At 41.4% G+C, this 22,760-nt stretch overlaps 1 protein-coding gene across 1 annotated transcript in view; it reads right to left on the bottom strand.

The window, feature by feature from the left end:
- Positions 1–2,253: 2,253 nt before the first annotated feature.
- Positions 2,254–22,760, bottom strand: part of scn1b (sodium voltage-gated channel beta subunit 1) — a 35,257-nt gene continuing 14,750 nt past the window's right edge. The window contains exons 2-6 of the mRNA XM_008120927.3: positions 16,326–16,492; positions 13,015–13,258; positions 11,445–11,586; positions 9,415–9,525; positions 2,254–3,388 (exon numbers count right to left, since the gene is read on the bottom strand). Of these exons, the coding sequence (XP_008119134.1) occupies positions 9,459–9,525; positions 11,445–11,586; positions 13,015–13,258; positions 16,326–16,492 (620 nt within the window). The 3' untranslated portion in view covers positions 2,254–3,388; positions 9,415–9,458. The remainder of the gene's footprint in view (positions 3,389–9,414; positions 9,526–11,444; positions 11,587–13,014; positions 13,259–16,325; positions 16,493–22,760) is intronic.

The raw sequence follows: 22,760 nt of genomic DNA, 5'->3' as shown, positions 1-22,760 counted from the left end.
GCAACAACTAGTGTCTTAGGAGAAATCCTGGCTTTTAGCAAGGAACAGCATCAATCTTCTTGTCCCTCCAGTAGCTTTTACAGTACAGTAGAATCTCACTTATCCAACATTTGCTTATCCAACGTTCTGGATTATCCAACGCATTTTTGTAGTCAGTGTTTTCAATACATCGTCATATTTTGTTGCTAAATTAGTAAATACAGTACTGTACTGTATACTGAACTACTTTTTCTGCCAAATTTGTTGTATAACATGATGTTTTGGTATTTAATTTGTCAAATCATAACCTAATTTGATATTTAATAGGCTTCTCCTTAATCTCTCCTTGTTATCCAACATATTCGCTTATCCAATGTTCTGCTGACCCATTTATGTTGGATAAGTGAGACTCTACTGTATCTGATGACGTCATGTTGGATGGGCTCTTTTTCTTTTTAACCAATCACTTTCCAGCTTTCTTTTTTTCTAACTCATGAGTGCAATTTGATGAATTGCCACATGATGGTATCAGAAAACAGTGTAAACGCCAGCAGATTAACATACCTGAGAGCAGACAACATTCTACTGGAGTCATACATGTGTATAAGATCCCTTGCACAGGAAGAGTGTCTATTTTGGCTGTTTTCGATTTAGTGAAGGTATTTGGTCCGTAGTTGTGAATGGCTTACACAAGTGGAATCATCTGATATAGGCATAACCTCCATTGTTACAGTCATCCTTACACATTCGGAGTTTTGACTTTTGCAGATTGGATTATTCACAGGTTAGATTGAAATGTCTTTACTCTAGGAATCTCCAAGGCCTCATCTAGATCTCACAAAAATAATAATAAATAATAATAACTTTATTTACTGGGGATATACAAAAAGGAACTTGCTATAGATATCAACCAAGAAAAATTACTCATATATTTGGCAACAGCGGCCAGAATGACATAAGCAAAGGAATTGAAAACAGAAATTGAATGAAAAGTAATGCCTCCACCTTCGTTACTTGGGTTTGGATGGGAATATTTTAATAAATCAAACGCAGAAATGATCCTTAGAATGTGCTCTTTAACTACCAATATTCACTTTCCCACACAATCACCACACAACTGGATACATTTCTGCTAACGATGAACAAGTTTTCTGAAGCTGTCACGGAAGAAGTCGACACTCTGTTTCTGCAACCAGCGTCTCACAGTACCCATTGTACACAGATCTTCCGATAGCCAAGCAAAGCAATAATGTGACCCACAAGTTCTTGTGAAATGCCAGTTATGCTTGAAATTTCTATCTGAGTGATATGATGATTGTCCTGAATCAATTTGTCAACCTTTTGCTTGTGAAACTTGGTGGTTGCTGTCACAAGACGTCCAACTCTTTTGTTTGTCATGCAAGTCAGATGTTCCCACCTCAACATCTTTACACTCACTCGCCCAATGATGCACAGTACTCACAATCACACAATCACCATAAACGGCTTGCATTCTCTGATGAATCTCCTTTGGGATGACACCTCCTGCTGTCAAGAATTCAATGACTGCACGTTGCTTAAGTCGCATTGACCGACCGTCTGCGCAGGGTTCCATACTTCACACTTTAACAACACAACCGTTCAATGCAAAGGCTTCCCACCAAATGGAACTGTAGAGGAGAGTCTACTGAACAAGCCAGTACCTACCGCATACCAGAACTGCCATCCGTTGAGGAGTTACGAAGGTGGAGGCATTACTTTTCATTCAACCCTCATAAGTTTCTAGTTTGCTTGATGCGCCGTCCTCTCGGCATGTTTCTCCCTTTTGCCCTCTGATGATATTGAGGCTGAATCAATGAACAGAAACTCATCTGAGGGTGTGAAATGGAGAGGGTCACTCCTTCAAGAGGAAAGGGCTGTTTTTCCTTGTTGCCAAAACCTACATCCCATCATCTCCTACTATTCTGTCTGATCTACTGTTCTTGTGTTGTCTTTCTTATATGCACATTGTACTTGGAACAGAACTAAAACTGCAAGCCAAAAAGATGAAATTAAATCAGGACCTGATTAAGATGTACTGGGAACCTAAGCTCTATCAAATGAAGAGGCGCCACAGCATCACACCAACGCACACACAACTTAAAATTTAATAATGGGGAAAGTTATGATTTGTTTTGTGCTGCAAGGGCCGTCATCATCTGAGGCTTGACATTGTAGCTTGCTTTTGTGTAAATCTAGCCCCGACTTTCATCATTGATGGCAAACAAATTAAATCACTGACTCTGTCCAAAAGAGTGAAATTCAATCATCTTTATTTATGAACAAACCCTAGTCTATTGTGTTGGCAGCTGGTCCCTAGGAGACCAGCCCCGGAGGTCTGAGGAGAGGGGATGGCACAGTATTCTCCAAAGAGCCCAAATGGCCTGATGAGGTGGTGCTGGATCCAGAAAGGAAATCTGAGAGGAAGGGACAAGCTTGAAATGAGGCTGAACCGAAACCCAGGGCCAAAATCAGAAGCAAATTCTGACACGATGCTATCGAGGGCAGAAGAATCATGAACGTCAGGGGCACGGAGTGAAAGGAGCAACATCTGGATCCAAGCGCCGGCTCCCTTCCAATCAGATGCATATATTTTGCAGTGTCTTCCTTTCACCAGTGGCATTGAGCAAATCTTCCATTGGGTTGACAGCCTTGAGGAAAAACTTCCTGGGACAGTTTCTCAGGAAGATCACAGTTCATATCTATGTCAGTGCTAAATATTTCTTCCATCAAAGGCGTTCCTACATGGCGACACAGAATCTGCATCTCAATGTCTCCTTCTGGTGCTCAGGCCTTAGGAACAACTAGGTGACAACCATCTCTGCTTCAGTCTACCACTGGAAGGACATGGCATGTAGGGGAGAAAGAAGGGACAGATCGGGGCCTCCTCTCCTCAGACCCATAGAAAGTGCTGGTAGCGAAGTAACCAAAAAACAACTCGAAGCGCAAGAAACGTACAAAAAATCAGAAAGCGCAAGTGCAGGTGCCTGTAAATTAAAGAGGTCTCAGGCTGGCATGTGGGGACCCCAAGGGTGGGGTGGGGGAAAGACCCCCAAGCTTTTGCAGCGCATCAGAAAGCCACCATGCCACACTTCCCCATCATGCATTGTGGCAGGAGCGACTCTTGCTCCCCGGAGAAAGGTGCAAAGGAGAGCAAGGGGCCTGCCAGGACAAACCACCTTCTCCTTTCGGAAGACAGGTGTCTGTCTCTGGGTGGCTGGGTCGAATATAGAGCTCTGTTATTAAAAATAGCATGCTTTGATAAGGAAAAGAAAGGCCGTGCAGTGGGGGGAGGGACTGTTTGGCTCCAGTTCAGCTCTTCTCAGGGGCTGCCGAGGCCTCTGCTGAGTCACACGCTCCCTCTCCTCCGCTCCTTCTCAAAGCCTCATCCCTGGAACAAGAGTCAAGAAGGCAGCATTAGAACTCCATCGCCACGACATCACAATCTCCTGGAATCAAGCCAACCAGTTGTCTCCAGCCTGACCAGGGTTCTGCATTGCTAGGACCAGGGGTCCTCAAACTTTTGAAGCAGAGAGCCGTTCCACAATCCTTCAGACTGTTGAGGGGCCGAATTATCATTTGAAAAAAAATACAAATTTCTATGCATACTGCACATGTCTTGTTTGTAGTGTAACAACAACAACAATGAAAGAACAATACAATATTTAAAAATGAAAACAATTTTAACCAACATAAACCTATCAGGATTTCAATGGAAAGTGTGGGCTTGCTTCTGGCCAATGATATAGTCAAGTTAATTAAGATTGTTGTTGTTGTGTGCTTTCAAGTCATTTGAGACTTTGGGCGAGCCTAAGTCTAAAATTATTTATTTACTGCATTTATTTACTACATTTATATCCCACCCTTCTCACCCTGAAGGGGACTCAGAGCAGCTGTATGTACATACAATATATTATATTATTAGCATAGCACAATATTAGCATTATATATTACTATATTGAACTATACCACTATAGTATTATATAATGCTAGCTGTGCCCGGCCACGCGTTGCTGTGGCTTAGTCTGGTGGTGTTGGTCAGTCTACATTAGGTTGTATTTATGCTGTGACCTCCACCTTCTTTATACTCACATTAGTAGTAGTATTTGAAATCTGTTACCTTCTTCAATTTTTGTGTTGATTGATAATTGCTTGAGATCCCGGTTGTCTTTGGTTTGTTGTTGTAATGTCTGATTCTGCTGAGTGTGGTTTATATTTTTATTGTGGTACAATAGTCTTTTTTTTTGTTTTGCCTGTGTAGGTGTTTATTATTGTTGTTGTTGTAGTGGTCATGAAGGTTGGATAAGTTAGATGCTACTGTATTGTTTTTTGGAGGCCCAGTGTAGCACTGACTGGCCTCTCAGCCTCAGTGCCTGGCTGTTTCTTGCCTGTGATGGTGTTGATTCTTGTTGTTGTTGTTGTCATTGTTATTATTGTAATTGTTTTTTTGGAGGCCAAGTGTGAATTGGGGAGGTGGATGAGTTGTGTTGTCAAATTTTGTATTTGTTATAGTCACTATGCGTTGTCAGTTTTGTGGGTCCGGATTGTGGTTTTGTGGTGTGGTTGTATTGTTACAACTGAGAGGCAAGGCTTTTGCATTGTTTTGCCAAGTTTTGTATTTCTGGGGCGTTTAGTTGTGTTGTTATAGTCATGATGCGTTGTTGTGAGTTTTGTGGGTCCGGATTGTGGTTTTGTGTTGTGGTTGTGTTCTTACAACTTGGAGGCAAGGCTTTTGCATTGTGTTGTCAAATTTTGTATTTCTGGGGCGTTTAGTTGTGTTGTTATAGTCACAATGCATTGTTGTGAGTTTTGTGGGTCCGGATTGTGGTTTTGTGGTGTGGTTGTGTTGTTACAACCAGGAGGCAAGGTTTTTGCATTGTGTTGTCAAGTTTTATATTTCTGGGGCATTTAGTTGTGTGCCAAGTTTCGTATTTCTGGGACGTTTAGTTGTGTTGTTATAGTCACAATGCATTGTTGTGAGTTTTGTGGGTCCGGATTGTAGTTTTGTGGTGTGGTTGTGTTGTTACAACCGGGAGGCAAGGCTTTTGCGTTGTGTTGTCAAGTTTTATATTTCTGGGGCGTTTAGTTGTGTACCAAGTTTCGTATTTCTGGGGCGTTTAGTTGTGTTGTTATAGTCATGATGCGTTGTTGTGAGTTTTATAGGTCCGGATTGTGGTTTTGTGGTGTGGTTGTGTGGTTACAACCTGGAGGGAAGGCTTTTGCATTGTGTTGCCAAGTTTCGTATTTGTGGGGCGTTTAGTTGTGTTGTTATAGTCACGATGCGTTGTTGTGAGTTTTGTGGGCCCTGTGTGGTTTTGTGGCGTGGTTGTGTTGTTACAACTGGGAGGCAAGGCTTTTGCATTGTGTTGGCAAGTTTTGTATTTCTGGGGTGTTTAGTTGTGTTGTTATCGCATGATGCGTTGTTGTGAGTTTTGTGGGTCTAGATTGTGGTTTTGTGGTGTGGTTGTGTTGTTGTAACCTGGAGGCAAGCCTTTTGCATTGTGTTGCCAAATTTCGTATTTCTGGGATGTTTAGTTTTGTTGTTATAGTCACTGCGCAAACAACTTTATCATTTTATATATATAGATGTAATATATAACATATAATTAATTTTATTATATGGTATTATTATTAGTATTGTATTGTATAACATAATATTATTATCAATAGTATATGTATATACAATATATTATATTATTAAAACTGATATAAAAATATTATATTATAAAACTGAGGGCGGGGGCCAGGTAAATGACATTGGAGGGCTGCATCTGGCAACCGGGCCTTAGTTTGGGGACCCCTGACTAGGACTGTCATCACTGAACATCACCATCCCATAAGACCCATGCTTCACCCCAGAAGAGACAACTACCCTGTTTCCCCGAAAATAAGTCATCCCCAAAAAATAAGACCTTGTAGAAGTTTTGCTGAATTGCTAAATATAAGGCCTCCCCCAAGAGTAAGACCTAGCAAAGTTTTTATTTGGAAGTATGCCCGGCGCCTGCCAAACAGAACACCAGAGCATTCAGGATTGGTAAATGTACATACCAGTTGTACATGGAAATAATGGTAGTAACAAGAAATTCTTGATAGGATTCACAGTTTGTCTAGTTATGTTGGTTTGTGATGACAACTACTGTACAGTATATAATAAATGTTCTTTTTTTTTTTGTTCAACAATAAATGTGAATCCTTCTTCATTGAAAAATAAGACATCCCCTGAAAATAAGACCTAGCACATCTTTGGGAGCAAAAATTAATACAGTAGAGTCTCACTAATCCAACACTCGCTTATCCAACATTCTGGATTATCCAACACATTTTTGTAGTCAATGTTTTCAATATATCGCGATATTTTGGTGCTGAATTCATAAATACAGTAATTACTACATAGCATTATTGCATATTGAACTACTTTTTCTGCCAAATTTGTTGTCTAACATGATGTTTTGGTGCTTCATTTGTAAAATCATAACCTAATTTGATGTTTAATAGGCTTTTCCTTAATGCCTCCTTAGTATCCAACATATTTGCTTATCCAACATTCTGCCGGCCCGTTTATGTTGGATACATGAGACTCTACTGTATTTAGAAAATTAGCACCAAAATATCACGTTATATTGAAAACATTGACTACAAAAATGCGTTGGATAATCCAGAAAGTTGAATAAGCAAGTGTTGGATAAGTGAGACTCTACTGTATAACCTTTCTATTTGCCTCACTTTCACATTTCATGTGCCCCAGGTAAATAAAGAGGCAGCAGTGTCAGGGCTGTTGGAGTTAAAACTGCAAACAATCTTTATTCATTGTGCAAAAGAGAAAATTGCAACACATACCGTGTTTCCCCGAAAATAAGACAGTGTCTTATATTAATTTTTGCTCCCAAAGATGTGCTAGGTTTTATTTTCAGGGGATGTCTTATTTTTCCATGAAGAATTCACATTTATTGTTGAACAAATTAAGGAACATTGATTATATACTGTACAGCAGTTGTCATCACAAACCAGCATAACCTAACTGTGAATCCTATCAATAATTTCTTGTTACTACCATTATTCCCATGTACAACAATCTATGGTACGTATGTTTACTGATCTTGCAGGCTGTAATGTTCTGTTTGGTGGGCATGCTTCCAAACAAAAACTTTGCTAGGTCTTACTTTCGGGGGAGGCCTTATATTTAGCAATTCAGCAAAACCTCTACTAGGTCTTATTTTCTGGGGATGTCTTATTTTAGGGGAAACAGGGTATTACTTGCCATGCAGCCAGATAATAACCTCCACTGATACAATCATTAAAGGTCCAGGAGCTCTCTCCAACAACCTCAGTCATGGTGGCCAAAGGAGGAGACTTTTACACCATGTCCTCAGGTCCCCTAAAGCTAGTGGTGACCTTAAGGTGGCTTTAAATCAGTGGTTCCCAACCTTTTTTGACCAGGGACCACTTTGACCAGGGACCACACTCAACATTAAAACGAAAAGAGTTACTAATAAGTTTTTGGTCAACTTTAGATTCAATTTGCTCATTTGGGGTACTGATTCAGAAAATTGCATTGGATAGACCACATCAGCTCTAGTTTCTGATACAGAACATATGCCATCCATTAGTCGCCATCTGCTCACCCACAGAAAACCATATTTTATAACCTAGAGCTGATATGGTTTATCCAATGCAATTTTCTGAATCAGCACCCCAAATAACCCCAGTAACAGGCCTAAAAATGAAGACACCAAGGCATCCCCACTTCCAGGTGCCACATGTAACAGGGGGAGGGAGGAGGAGGAGAAGCAGCAGTCAGGAGGCTTGTTGTCACGCCTTTCGTAGGTAGTTAACCTTTCCTCTCCTGACATCCCTGTTGCCTTGGCACTATAAGAGGGTTTCACGAGATCAGTAACTCTCATTGCAATGGTGTAGTAACAGTGAGGCTACAGACCATATTTTAGTTCTTGGGGATCACTGCTTTGGAACCAGTACTTTATGGTTCAGTAGAAAAAGATTCAATGGATGCACAATCTCATGGCATTGTACAGAACAGAGTTACACCTACCGTCTGCCTTCTGGCACAGCTATTAAATGTATGATGCAAATGACCCTACCTTTTGTCCATTGTGGACTCCACATAGTATTCCCTGCTATTAATCTAAATGGCGACCAGTAATAGAACAAAACAATGATTTTTTTCCTTCAGAACACTGCCGAAACCATTGCCATTTCTTGGGGAGTGAAGAAAGAACAGCATGCAAACCTTTTCTATATCAAAACAGGTTAGCATATTCAAATTATAAACAAAAAGACCTTGGTTTCCATGGATATTATATCATGGCAATCTCTTAACCCAGAGAAGAGCAACTTTTGGCCACCTGCCTAATTTCAAATTGTGCCTGGAAACTGTCTGAGTTGCTGAATCTGTTTTAAGGAGGGGGTTCAGCATCTTGGAGGTGCTTTAAATTTTGGTCTTGAGAAAAAAAAAGCAATGTACAAACAAATATAAAATAATGATGGTAGCAATAACAATAAAGTTCAAATGAAAACCTCGAGTGGATTTATTGCCCTGCTGTCATGGAAGCCATTAGCTGTTGTAGTTCAGAGTGATCTAGCTAAAATGATCTCTCCCTCTGCACCCCTCCCAGCTTTCTTGGTCGTATAATCATGGCTTCTCCTTCCTAACAAACATCATCATGGTCAGAAATGGTGGAAATGGTGGATTATACCAGGTCAGGAATACTGATCTGTATGATTTTCTCCTCCAGCTCTCTTTTTCACAAAAAAAAAGACACCTTCCATCAATCTATATATATTCCCCAAGAGCAACGAGTTGGAGTGCAAATCACTGAATTTGCTTCATCTCAATCCTTTGTGAATTCACTGGTCTCTCCCAGATTTTCATCCCCACTCTTGTCCTCTCCCCATCCTCTCCCCATCTTCTAAATTTTGACGGGAAAACTTATGGGGAAGAGGCATATCTTTTGCTTATGTCGTATTCTGCAAATGATTGGCACCTCGGTGGCACAATGCCAGGGGTTCTCAACCTGGGGTCCCCAGATGTTTTTTTGGCCTACAACTCCCAGAAATCCCAGCTAGTTTACCAGCTGTTAGGATATCTGGGAGTTGAAGGCCAACCCCAGGTTGAGATCCACTGGGCCCTTGTGCCAGCAGGACTGCTTAGGTTGCTGACCTGAAGGTCGACAGTTCGAATCCAACCCGAGGAGAGCATGGATGAGCTCCCTCTGTCAGCTCCAGCTCCCCATGCAGGGACATGAGAAAAGCCCCCCACAAGGATGGTAAAACATTAAAAACACCTGGGCAACGTCCTTGCAGATGGCCAATTCTCTCACACCAGAAGTGACTTATATTTCTCAAGTTGCTCCTGACATGTAAAAAAAAACCCTCTGCAAATAAGAACAGCAACAATAATACCTGTCAACCAGGAATCTCTGTGCCTGCCGACAGCCCTGCATGGACTATTCAGCTACTTGCACCCCTGTGCAGTTTTCTTTACTTTCTGATGTGATGGCCAAGTACTCGGAGCTGTGGACACAGAGAAAAATGGAAATAGGTGAAAAGTGGGCTCTGAACTGACCGTCCCCACCCCAAATATAATGCACCTGATTCTGGCCTTTAAGTCCTATCTCTTCCCACCGTGTCTAGCTAGAGCAGGGGTCCTCAAACTTTTTAAGTGGAGGGCCAGTTCATGGCCCCTCAGATTGTTGAGGGGCCGAATTATCATTTAAAAAAAACAAACAAATTCCTATGCACACTGGACATGCTTATTTGTAGTGCAAAAAAACCCCCAACAACAATTATTTATTTGTTTACTACATTTATACCCCACCCTCTCTCACCCTGAAGGGGACTCAGAGTGGCCTACAAGTTATATGTACATACAATATATTATATTATTAGCATAGCACAATATTGGCATTATATATTACTACTAGCTGTGCCCGGCCACACATTGCTGTGGCGAAGTATGGTGGTATGGGAAATAAAGTATTGAGGAATTGGTGGTAGTTAAGGTAAAGGGTAAAGCTTTTCCCCTGACATTAAGTCCATTATAAATGGGTTATATAGCTGCGTGGAAGAGCCTTGAGTCTACACTGCCATATAATCCAGTTAAAATCAGATAATCTGTAATTTATAGGCAGTGTGGAAGAGGCCTAAGTGAGGTCTAACTCTGCCTGTCCCCTAGGCTGAGTGGGTTGCTAGGAGACCAAGTGGGCGGAGCTTAGCCTTCTAACTGGCAGCAATTGGAATAAAAACAATTATTCCTCTCCCTCTAATTAGGACTTTATTTTTCTTTTCTTTTTGTTGTATGAATGTAGAGGCATGGATGAGGGGTTGTGCTGCCAAGTTTAGTGTTTCTGGGATGTACGATCTGAAGAGAAACCAGAGTATGTTTCTGGGATGTACAGTTTTGTTGTTTTGTCCTAGGCCGAAATTTCATTACCCTTTTATATATATAGACTAGCTTTGCCTAGCCACGCGTTGCTGTGGCTTATAGGAATCCTTTGTTGGCCAGATGGAATAGCAGTGAATAGCCTTGCAGTCTCAAAGCCTGGCCGTTTTCTGGAGTAGCTGGAGCATTTTGTTGTATGAACGTAGAGGCATGGATGAGGGGTTGTGCTGCCAGGTTTTGTGTTTCTGGGGTGTGTAGTTTTGTTGTTTTGTGCTAGGCCAAAATTTCATTACCCTTTTATATATATAGATATTGTACTATGCCACTATACCGTAATATTATTAGTAATATTACATTTGATATATAATATATAATTAATATAATCATATTATACAATATTATTATATTGTATTGTATTATTATTAGCCGCCCTGAGTCCCCTATTGGGTGAGAAGGGCAGGGGTAGAAATACTGTAATAAATAAATAAATATTATATTGTCTTACATTATAATATTATCAATATTATATGTATACACAATATATTATATTATTAGGATTGCACAGTATTAGTAAATTAAAGAACAATACAATATTTAAAAATAAAAACAATTTTAACCAACATACGGTGTAAACCTATCAGGATTCCAATGGGAAGTGTGAGTCTGCTTCCGGCCAATGAGATAGTCAAGTTAAGTAGGACTGTTGTTGTGCCTTCAAGTCATTTCGGACTTTGGGTGAACCTAAGTCTAAAACTGAGGGCGGGGGCCAGGTCAATGACCTTGGAGGACCGCATCCGGCCCCCGGGCCTTAGTTTGGGGACCCCTGAGCTGGAGTTTGAAAATACTAGCTTGTGGGGAAAATAATAATTTTCAATACCTTTTAAACATAAGAAAAGCATGTCATCAACACAGCATTTACTACTAATGTGTTAAGGATTTTTAAGACCAATACAAATTGTTACAAATAGCCCAAAAGGTCCAACTCACCGCTAGTTACCCCACAAAGTAACAAAAAAAATTACACTTCCCCCCCCCCCCCCCCATGTCTTACGCATTCTCTTGTGCTGCTGCCTCTGTTGCCGCAGCAATCTTCTTGTAGCAGTATACCATCTCCGCCACCAGCCAAATAGTCAGGACGACAATAAGAACGTACATCATGATCTCAGACACAATGGATGCCATGTCCCGGTTTGCTAGGGAAGGTAGGACAGGAGTGAGGATGGAGAACCCAAAAATGCACACCCTATTCTCACGCTGGATCTACACTGTCATATAACCCAGTTCAAAGCAGATAATCTGCATTTCATATGGTAAAATCTAAATTATTTGCAAATTAACACAATGTAAATTTGTGAGCTTCTTTTTAATTTTTTAGAATAATCTTTATTGATTTTTACATGTTAAAAAGACAGTAAATTCAGCATATGCAAAAGTCTAGAAAAGAATAAAGTATGTGATCAGGATATATCAGAAAAATAGTGAGAGAACTTAAGAAGTAAAATATTAGGAAAAAGAAAAAGGGGGTGTGGTAAGGAAAGGGGGGAGGGTAGAATAAAATATACATATATTTAAAAAGAACTTCCTAACATCATCTTTGAGGTATCTACCTTTTCTATCTTTTTTCATACAGTAGAGTCTCGCTTATCCAACGTAAACCGGCCGGCAGAATATTGGATAAGTGAATATGTTGGATAATAAGGAGAGATTAAGGGAAAGGCTATTAAACATTAAATTAGGTTATGATTTTACAAATTAAGCACTAAAACATCATGTTATACAACAAATTTGACAGAAAAAGTAGTTCAATACACAGTAATGCTATGTAGTAATTACTGTATTTACGAATTTAGCACCAAAATATCATGATGTATTGAAAACATTGGCTACAAAAATGTGTTGGATAATCCAGAACGTTGGATAAGCGAGTGTTGGATAAGTGAGACTCTACTGTACTTTTCTTTTTTTTACTCCTCTCTCCTTTTCATGTCTTTGTTCTGGTGGGTGGTATTTCTCTTATCTCTTGTCTTTAACTCCTTTTTTCCCTTTCTCTTGTTCAATTTATTTTAAATATTCCATTATTCTGCTCCAATCTGTTTCTTTTATTGCTTCTCCTTTATTATAAAAAATTAAGATATTGCTATGTAACAGATTTAAAAGAAAACTGGATAAAAATGGCCTACAGGTGGTATATGACTCCCCAGAAACTAGGAAAATATTATAAAAATTTAAATCCAAAATGCTGGAAGTGTGGGGAGAAGGATGGAACGTACTACCACATGTGGTGGACCTGTGAAATGACCAGAGTATTGGAAAAAATTCAAAAAAACGTAAATTTGTGAGCTTCTAATAGGCATCTAGTTGATCTCTACGGCAGCAAGATGCTGGATCATACAGACCAGGGGTGGGAATCATAAAGCTTCTGGGTGTCACTAGATTGCAAGTCTCAGCATCCCTGCCCAGCACAGCTAATAGTGAAGAATGCTGGACATTGCAATAAGGAAAAATCTGGAAGGCATATTTTACATTGTTCAACTACCTGGCAAGCCTCTTCTACCACCATATTCCTCTCTTCCCATACCAGCTCTTTCTTTCATCCACAGCTCCCCCGTTCTCACACTTACCTTTCTCTACCACGTCAATGTGGACGGTCTTGTTGACCATGACATTGTGTGTATGGTCATTTGCAAAAAGGAGTGTGCGGTTGACACTGCAGATATAATCTCCCTCCTGGTCAAAGGTCACATTAAGCAGCAAAATGGAAAGCTCCTGCAAATCTGCAGTGTGTTTAGTGCCTTCCCAGGCAACCAGGTCTTCAAAGCGAGGGTCCAATATTCTGAGTTTAGTCTCAACATCGTAGTGGAGGATCTGGTGCAGAGACAGGATGAGACTGAAGTTAAAGCTAGGAAAAACAGAACTACAGTCACTTGTTAAATCCAGACAGACGCGGGTGTGACCGTGCCATATAATCCAGATTATGACAGTGTAGGTGGCACCAGAGAATATTAATTGTTCCAGCAAAAACTACTTATGTAAGGTCAACACTTATTTAAGTGTTATTTATTTATTTATTTATTTATTTTATTTACAGTATTTATATTCCGCCCTTCTCATCCCGAAGGGGATTCAGGGCGGATCACATTATACACACATAGAGCAAACATTCAATGCCCATAAACACATCAAACAGAGACCGAGACAGACAGACGCAGAGGCAAGTTAACCTTCTCCTGAGGGGATGTTCAATTCTGGCCACAGGGGGGAGCAGCTGCTTCATCATCCACTCTGACAGCACTTCTTCATTCCAGGTCGTAAATTAGTTAAACTTGCCTCCCCACTTTTTAATAAGTGGTACCTTATTTCCTACTTGATAGATGCAACTATCTTTCGGGTTGCTAGGTCAGCAACGAGCAGATGCTATTTTTTATTTTTAATTGATGGGTGCTCAACCCGCCACGGGCTGGCCTCGAACTCATGACCTCATGGTCAGAGTGATTTATTGCAGCTGCTCAACAGCCTGCGCCACAGCCCGGCCCCTTTATTCAAGGAGTCTAGGGCTGGATCTACACTGCCATATAATCCAGTATCAGATTCCAGATTGAACTGAATTATATGGCAAAGTGTGTTAAGGCACTGAGCTGCTGAACTTGCAGACCGAAAGGTCCCAGGTTTAAACCCCGGCAAACAGCGGGAGCGACCGCTGTTTGCTCCAGCTTCTGCCAACCTAGCAGTTCGAAAATATGCCAATGTGAGTAGACCAATAGGTACCACTCTGGCGGGAAGGTAATGGCGCTCCATGCAGTCATGCCGGCCACGTGACCTTGGAGGTGTCTACGGACAATGCCGGCTCTTTGGCTTAGAAATGGAGATGAGCACCAACCCTCCGAGTCAGACATGACTGGACTTAACATCAGGGGAAACCTTTACCTTTAGAATCATATAATCCAGTTCAAAGGGCTGGGTAATCACCAGCAGCAATAAATCTCTACCAACCGAAAGGTTGGCAGTTCGAGCCCGGGTCGGGGTGAGCACTCGACCTTCAGCCCAGCACACTGTACACCTAAGCCAGTGGCTCTCAATCTGGGGTCCCCAGATGTTTTTGGCCTACAACTCCCAGAAATTCCAGCCAGTTTACCAGCTGTGAGGATTTCTGGGAGTTGAAGGCCAAAAATATCCAGGGACCCCAGGTTGAGAACACCGACAGTTCGAAAACAGCTGTTTGCTATGAGTAGAGAAATTAGGCACCGCTTAAGCAAGGAGGTATTTTATGGCACCATAAAAAGGAAATACCAGAAATGCTGGCAATAAAAGAACAGGAGGAAAAATTGTGATCAAGGGATCGTCATCATAGCAGTTGGAACGACAGCACCCCCCTGTGACTGGAATCGAGCACAACCTCCAGGACGCCGAAGTTGGACAAATGCTGACATAATACCTCTATCTGTTGTCTGTCCTGTATGTCTAATCGGCATTGAATGTTTGCCATGTATATGTTCTGTGATCTGCCCTGAGTCCCCTTCAGGGTGAGAAGGGCAAAATATAAATGCTGTAAATAAATGAATAATAAATAAATGCCATTCAATCAGCATTATATGGCAGTGTAGATTGGACCTCTGTGTTGTCGTCGTCCATTCCCCACCCACCCCGGTCTCTCTCCCTCTCTCTTTTCAGGTGCTTCTTAGATGGTCATTCATTGACGCAGTTAGCAAAAATAGCCCCAAGAACAGCTCTCTGGAACAGACAGTACCTGGGAACTCATAATACAAGGTCATTTTTAAAGGAATAAAATAGAGCTGTTCAGACGGAGTGCTGGGAGAAGCTTGTTTTGTCCAGGGATGGTTTTGGATGTCCGTGGGAGCTGTAAAAATGCAATCTGGTGCATATTCATCCTATTTATTACTGGTAATTAGATCTGAAATGAGTAACCCCCAGTACTAATTTCCTGGAGCCCTAACTGAGCAATCCGTTTGCACCTTTTTATTCAGAATGATAATTCGATTGGCCATTAAAATTAAATCTTCAAAGCATGTCTCATTTGCACTACAGCTCCCAGAAGGGTTCGGAATCTTCTTTTCACAACATGGTTTCACTCAGGACTTCATCCCACAAGAGGGGGGAAAGCGAGGGAAAGTGGAGAGAGCAGTTTTACCCTGTTTCCTCCCATCTTCTGGGAAGGCCAGTCACCCCACATCCTTTCTGCATCAATGTCAGCCTTTCTCCCAGTTTTCTCCATTTGATAGACAGATTTGTGTCTCTGTTTCCATGTGCTGTGGAAAAATAGTCCCTTATGTCATGTGATGGCCTCCATGAGCCTCCCATGGGATTCTTGTTTCCAAAGCACATGGAAACGAAGCCATAAACCCGTGGGATGAAGTCCTCAGTGCAGAACAGCAGCTAAATGCTACTGTGGAGCAAATCTGATCCTTGCCTCTTTCAGCCACTGTCTGAATTTTTTTTTTCGTGTCAGGACCAACCGGAGTTGCTTCTGGAGTGAGAGAATTGGCCATCTGCAAGGACGTTGCCCGGGGGACGCCCGGATGTTTGGATGTTTTACCATCCTTGTGGGAGGCTTCTCTCATGTCCCCGCATGGAGCTGGAGCTGATAGAGGGAGCTCATCCGCGCTCACCCCGGGTGGGATTCGAACCTGGCAGCCTTCAGGTCAGCAACCCAACCTTCAAGTCACGAGGCTTTTGTCCCCTAGGCCACCGGAGGCTCTGAATGTAGAGGTGCAACCTGTCATCGTCCAGTTGCCCACCCCTATCTTAGGAGAAGAATAGCCAGACGGGTCAGGGGTCCTGGCTCCTAATGCCACCACCTAGCATCTACTACCAGAGGTAGACAACATGCACTCAAGTTGGATTGGTTATTACTCCACACCCACTGCTCCTACTCTCTGCGCACCACTGCTTGCTTCTCCATTACCACAGCACTCACATGGTCAAACTCTTCCATCCCCTGTTGCTTGAAGTACCAGTCGGTGAAGGCCTCGGCTTCTGTCTCACTGCGCTTCTTACATGAGATGCACCGAATCCTGAAAGTTTCACCAGCCACGGCCTCGGTTTCTGACTCTACTTCCACGCAGCCACCATGGCACAATGTCACTGGGAAGAGGAAGAAAGAAAGAAGTTATATGATAAGTACCAAAAACTCACCATTTATGTCCAGCCTTTGCCATGTCAGCTATCAACTTTCACATCGACACAGCCATCTATTTTTTGCAAGTTGACAAAGACTTTCTCATTAAATAGGTATTTTGTTGGTATGAGTAGAAGCATATGCAATAAGTCAGCTGTTCCTTAATTTTTTAAATTAATATTTTAAGTAGGTTGTTGTTTAATATTTTTAAATTTATGTACTGTGAAAGCTGGACAGAGAAAGCTGACAGGAAGGGAATCAATTCATTTGACTCTCTGACACTTGTTTATGCACTTTATTAAAGCTTTGGATATTGTGTTTTATATGCCTGACGCCTTTTATCTCCAGTGGTTAATGCTGTATTATTACTCATTTGCTCTGATTTTATGTGTTTTATTGTATTTTTAAAATGTTTAAATTGTTTATTTTATTTTATTTATGTTATTACTGTTTTTGTTTTGATATTCATTGTAATTGCTTAATTCTGTTTTGTTTTCGGCATCGCCCCATGTTAGCTGCCCAGAGTCCCTTTGGGGAGATGGTGGCGGGATAGAAAAATAAAGTATTATTATTATTATTATTATTATTATTATTATTATTATTATTACTTTATTTTATGACACAGCAAACAAGATAGACATGCTGGATTTCGTATCACAAAATCACAAGTCGAACACTTCCCATGTGTTTAGGACTGTGTGATGTATTTTCGGATGATGCACACAGATCCCAGTAGGGTGGCCTTTTGCAGTTGGCAGATCGTAATTTTTGTCAATGTCTATTGTTTCCAAATGCCAGCTGAGATCTTTTGGCACAGCACCCAATGTGCCCATCACCACCGGGACCACCTGCACTGGTTTCTGCCAGAGTCTTTGAAGTTCAATCTTGAGGTCCTGATAGCGACTGAGTTTTTCCTGTTGTTTTTCGTTGATGCGACTGTCACCTGGGATGGCAACATCAATGATCCAAACCTTTTTCTTTTCTTCTTCTTCTTCTTCTTCTTCTTCTTCTTCTTCTTCTTCGTATTATTATTATTATTATTATTATTATTATTATTATTATTATTATTATTATTATTATTATTGAAATGTAGCACAAGAGGAGAGTTCTGTAGATACCTAGGACTGCCACAAAGACAAATAAATGGATTCTACAGTAAATTAAGCCTGCATCCTCCCTAGAAGCCAAGATGAGTAAACTGAAATTGTTATAGTTTGGAGATATTCTGGGAAGACATGACTCACTAGAAAGCCAATGATGCTTTGCAAGGCGGACAACAATAGCGAAAGACAAAGACCCTATTACTGATGGATAGACTGAATCAAGAAATCCATCACCTTGTATCAGCAAGGCCTGAGCAAACTGTTGATGTCAGGGTGAAGTTGAGGTCTCTCATTAATTCAAAGTGTCAAAATACTGATACCAACCATGAGGTATAATGCTATGTAAGTTCAGGTTGGGAACCACTGCATTAGACTGACAAATTGTGCCTGATCTGGGATTACTAGGTGAGATTCACCGCTGATGAAGAATGGAGTTCAAAACAGTATTTAATTCAACCTGTAGAATCACAATGATTTTCAAAATGATCTTTCCCAATATTTCTGTAACACTTCTGCAACTAACTTGCAATCACTCTAATAACAAACCTGTAAAATGGACCACTTGAATTCAGATACTTCCCAAGTCTCTTCACAGTCATGCTACGTTGTCCATTTCCAAAAGTTTATATATTTGTTTATATCTATTCATCAAAGTTTGCTTCCAATTTATTTTTGTTCTGTTATGTGAGAGCTACAACTACATGGTGTGCTGCCTAATTCTACTTATTTTAAAAGAGTCCTCCTTCCTATTAAAAAAAATCATACATCTGGATGCAAAATGTGTGGTTCAAAACTATGTCATTTGAAAAATGGGGAAAGGACTTGGATCTGCAGTTGGAAAGATGAGCTGGTAAATTAAGACACATGTTTTGCATTGGACACAGGCGACTGGAATGGAAAGTTCTAATAGCGTGAGGTTGCAGAAACCCGGCGGAAGTGCTAAAAGCATTCAAAGATTACTGTAAACATAGACAGGGATCACTTTCAACACAACTTAATGTCAAAATTATATTCAACAGAGAAGTTTTTACTTATGAATCTTTTTCAATGGGACAAAGGATACCCTTTAAACGTTTCTTTTAAAATGTGCTGTGTCGAAAGCTGGGATAAAAGCCACAGATTGGTAAGGCAAAAATTATATACTGGTACAGTAGAGTCTCACAAATCCAAGCTAAACGGGCCGGCAGAAGCTTGGATAAGCGAATATCTTGGATTATAAGGACTGATCAAGGAAAAGCCTATTCAACTTAAAATTAGGTATACAACAAATTTGACAGAAAAAGTAGTTCAATACGCAGTAATGTTATGTTGTAATTACTGTATTTACGAATTTAGCACCAAAATATCACGATATATTGGAAACATTGACTACAAAAATGGCTTGGATTATCCAGAGGCTTGGACAAGCGAGGCTTGGATTAGTGAGACTCTACTGTATATCAAATTTGGGGGTCATATCATATCAGCTAGGTACCTCCAGTGGCACAGTATGTTAAAGCACTGAGCTGCTGAACTTGCGGACCAAAAGGTCACAGGTTCGAATCTGTGGAGCGGAGTGAGCGCCCGCTGTTAGCCCCAGCTTCTGCCAACCTAGCAGTTCAAAAACATGCAAATGTGAGTAGATCAATAGGTACCGCTCCGGCGGGAAGGTAACGGCACTCCATGCAGCCATGCCGGCCACATGACCTTGGAGGTGTCTACGGACAACAGAAATGGCTCAGAAATGGAGATGAGCACCAACCCCCAGAGTCGGACACGACTGGACTTAATGTCAGGGGAAACCTTTACCTTTATCTTTACCTATAATATCAGCAAGCAAGACCAACTGTATATGGGCAAGAGTAACTAGTAGATAAGAGTGAGTACTGTACATCTATGTGATAGAGGTGTAATAGAGGAATATGGCTACTGGCTACAAAAAAATGGAAGCACAAAAATTAGACAGACAATGTCACTGCTTGAGTCCTGGCAGGTTATGTTGTTTCTTTCCCTTCCCCCTTCTGAAACTTTTCTTCCATCAGCAATCACAGCCTGCAAGCCGGAAGGACAGGGACTTTGCTGACCCAAGCACACACAATGCCCAAGCCGCAGCATTTAAAGCACTGCCATCTCTCTTGCAAAGACTTCAGCACAGACCAATGAGCGGACCATCCTGACAGCTAGCAAGATCTGCAGTTCAGACTGTGGCCTCCCATAGAAAGGGCTTAAGGACAACTTTCTTACATAGCCACTCTCCTAGGATGAGTTTAGAAATATATCTGGGAAACCAAATGTTTGTGAAAGTTTGATCTAATTGTAAGTATAGGTTATTTAAGAACAACAGGGGAGAAAAGCGAGTGAGATGCCTTCAATTGGCCATCTTCTTCCCCATCCTCAGGGATCTCATTGTGTCTTTGGTTGTCTCTTCAGGACAACTCAACACCACCACTGATAAAAAGAGGCATCCACCATGCAGAGCCAGATACAAACAGCATAAAATTAGAACTGGAAAGTGGGTGCCCTGAATTTTTGCTGTCAAAAATGAAATAGACACAGAGCCCTTTCAGCCTCCAGTGGCCCAGGGGATAAAAGCCTCGTGACTTGAAGGTTGGGTTGCTGACCTGAGGGCTGCCAGGTTCGAATCCCACCCGGGGAGAGCTCCCTCTATCAGCTCCAGCTCCATGAAGGGACATGAGAGAAGCCTCCCAAAAGGATGGTAAAACATCAAAACATCCGGGCGTCCCCTGGGCAACGTCCTTGCAGACGGCCAATTCTCTCACTCCATAAGCAACTCCGGTTGCTCCTGACACGAAAAAAAAGCAGACTCATTTAGTTGGGAAAACTTCCCTTGCTGTTACTATTATTGACCAATGGAGAGTGGAAAACCCTTGCCCGAGTTATAGCAAATAAATTCAAAGATCTATTAACATATCCCAATGCACCTTCTGCTCACCTCTATTCTACTACAATCCCAGTTTAGTGCAGGAGACGCAAAATATGATGCCACTTTTGTTGCTGCTGCTGCTGTAGTATACTTTCAGGTTGCTCCTAAGACAAATCTAGCTATGGCAAAAACATTGTTTGCCTTTTCTGAAGCTGAGAGTGTATGACTTGCTGAAGGCCATCCGATGTGCTCGCAAAACTACGTGAGGATTTGAACCTTTGTCTCTTACAGTCCTAATCCAGTATTCAAAACATTGCACCACAATTCCCCTAATATGCTGATATGATAGGCATGAGTGAACTTTGGCCTTCCAGGTGTTTTGGACTTCAACTCCCACAATTCCTAACAACCTACATCCAGAGAGCACTGTTAACCCAACCAAACTTGCCACGGATAATGGGACTTGCAGTATTTTCACTGATACTGTGACCCCTTACGACAGGGGTCCCCAAACTTTTAAAACAGGGGGCCAGTTCACGATCCTTCAGACCGTTGGAGGGCCGGACTATAGTTGGCCACCAAGCAATAATAATAATAATAATAATAATAATAATAATAATAATAATAATAATAATAATAATAATAATAATAAAAAATAACAACAACAACAACAACAACAACAATAATAATAATATCAAAGAGGGTTGGAAGAGACCCCTTGGGCCATTGAGTACAATCCCCTTCTGCCTCTGTGCACCAAAAGCACAAGCAAAGCACCCCTGACAGATGGCCACCCAGCCTCAATGTTAATAATAATAATAATAATAATAATAATAATAATAATAATAATAATAATAATAATAATAATAAAGGTTGGAAGAGACCCCTTGGGCCATTGAGTCCAACCCCCTTCTGCCTCTGTGCACCAAAAGCACAAGTAAAGCACCCCTGACAGATGGCCACCCAGCCTCAATGTTGTTAATAACAATAATAATAATAATAATAATAATAATAATAATAATAATAATAATAAAAAGAGGGTTGGAAGAGACCCCTTGGGCCATTTAGTCCAACCCCCTTCTGCCTCTGTGCACCAAAAGCACAAGCAAAGCACCCCTGACAGATGGCCACCCAGCCTCGATGTTAATAATAATAATATTAATAATAATAATAAGAGACCCCTTGGGTCATTTAGTCCAACCTGCTTCTGCCCTTGTGCTGTGGGGGCCGGATAAATAGCTTCGATGGGCCACATCTGGCCCCCGGGCCTTAGTTTGGGGACCCCTGCCCTACGACAATGGACCGGGACCAAACTTGGCAGAGAGATGCCCCATGACCAACTGAACATACTACAGGGCTTAGTGGGAATGGACCTTGATTTTGAAAGTTATAGTTCACCTACATCCAGAGAAACTGTGAGCCCCACTGACAATGGACTGGGACCAAACTTGTCACAGAGAAGCCCCATGACCAACTGAACATACTGCAGGGATTTAGGGGGATGGACCTTGGTTTTGGAAGTTGTAGTTCACCCGCATCCAGAATGCACTGAAACCAGCTGATGTCAGATCTGGACCAAACTTGGCACACGGACCCAACATGGCCAACTGTGAATAAAGGCTGGTTTGGGCGTGATTGCCCTAGGAATCTGGAAGTTGTAGTTCACTCTTATCCAGACAGTATTGAACCCAGCCAACCACAGATCTGGACCAAACTCCAAAGTCATGAAACTCACTGAGTGACTTCAGGTTGTCCATTCTCTCCATCAAGCTGATCTACCCCACAGGTCTGATATGAGAGTAAAATGGGACAAAACACAGCCATATTTTCTGCCTTGAGCTTTTTGGAGGTTATACAAATACACTTCATAAATACTTCACCATATTCAGTTGAGCTTCCTTCCCACCACATGTGTTGCCTCTAATGTCATGTGCCCTAAACACATGGAGTAGGATAGAGTATACTTTAAGATATCAGCTGAAAACTCACAGCTAAAATATAAATCAAAAGCCCCAAACTATAATTGAATCAATCCTTCCCATTGCATTGAGACTCTGCTCTGGGAATGTAGGGTGTTTTGGAAGGATCCTGCATAGCTCAGAGGATTTCAAGAGATGAAACCGTCCTTCCTCAGCCCTGCCATTTGGCCATGAATCCAGAATCAACTACACAGTAGAGTGAAAGTATTGCAAATTTAATGATCATAAATGGCCTCACCATTAGTTTTAAGTAGCACCATAAAGCATACAATCCCCAAATGCGCAGCTC

The sequence above is a fragment of the Anolis carolinensis genome, unplaced genomic scaffold (assembly GCF_035594765.1).
Source record: "Anolis carolinensis isolate JA03-04 unplaced genomic scaffold, rAnoCar3.1.pri scaffold_10, whole genome shotgun sequence".
NCBI classification, from domain to species: domain Eukaryota; kingdom Metazoa; phylum Chordata; class Lepidosauria; order Squamata; family Dactyloidae; genus Anolis; species Anolis carolinensis.
Note: the sequence above shows the minus strand (reverse complement) of the source record. Positions and strands in the feature narration are given on the sequence as shown.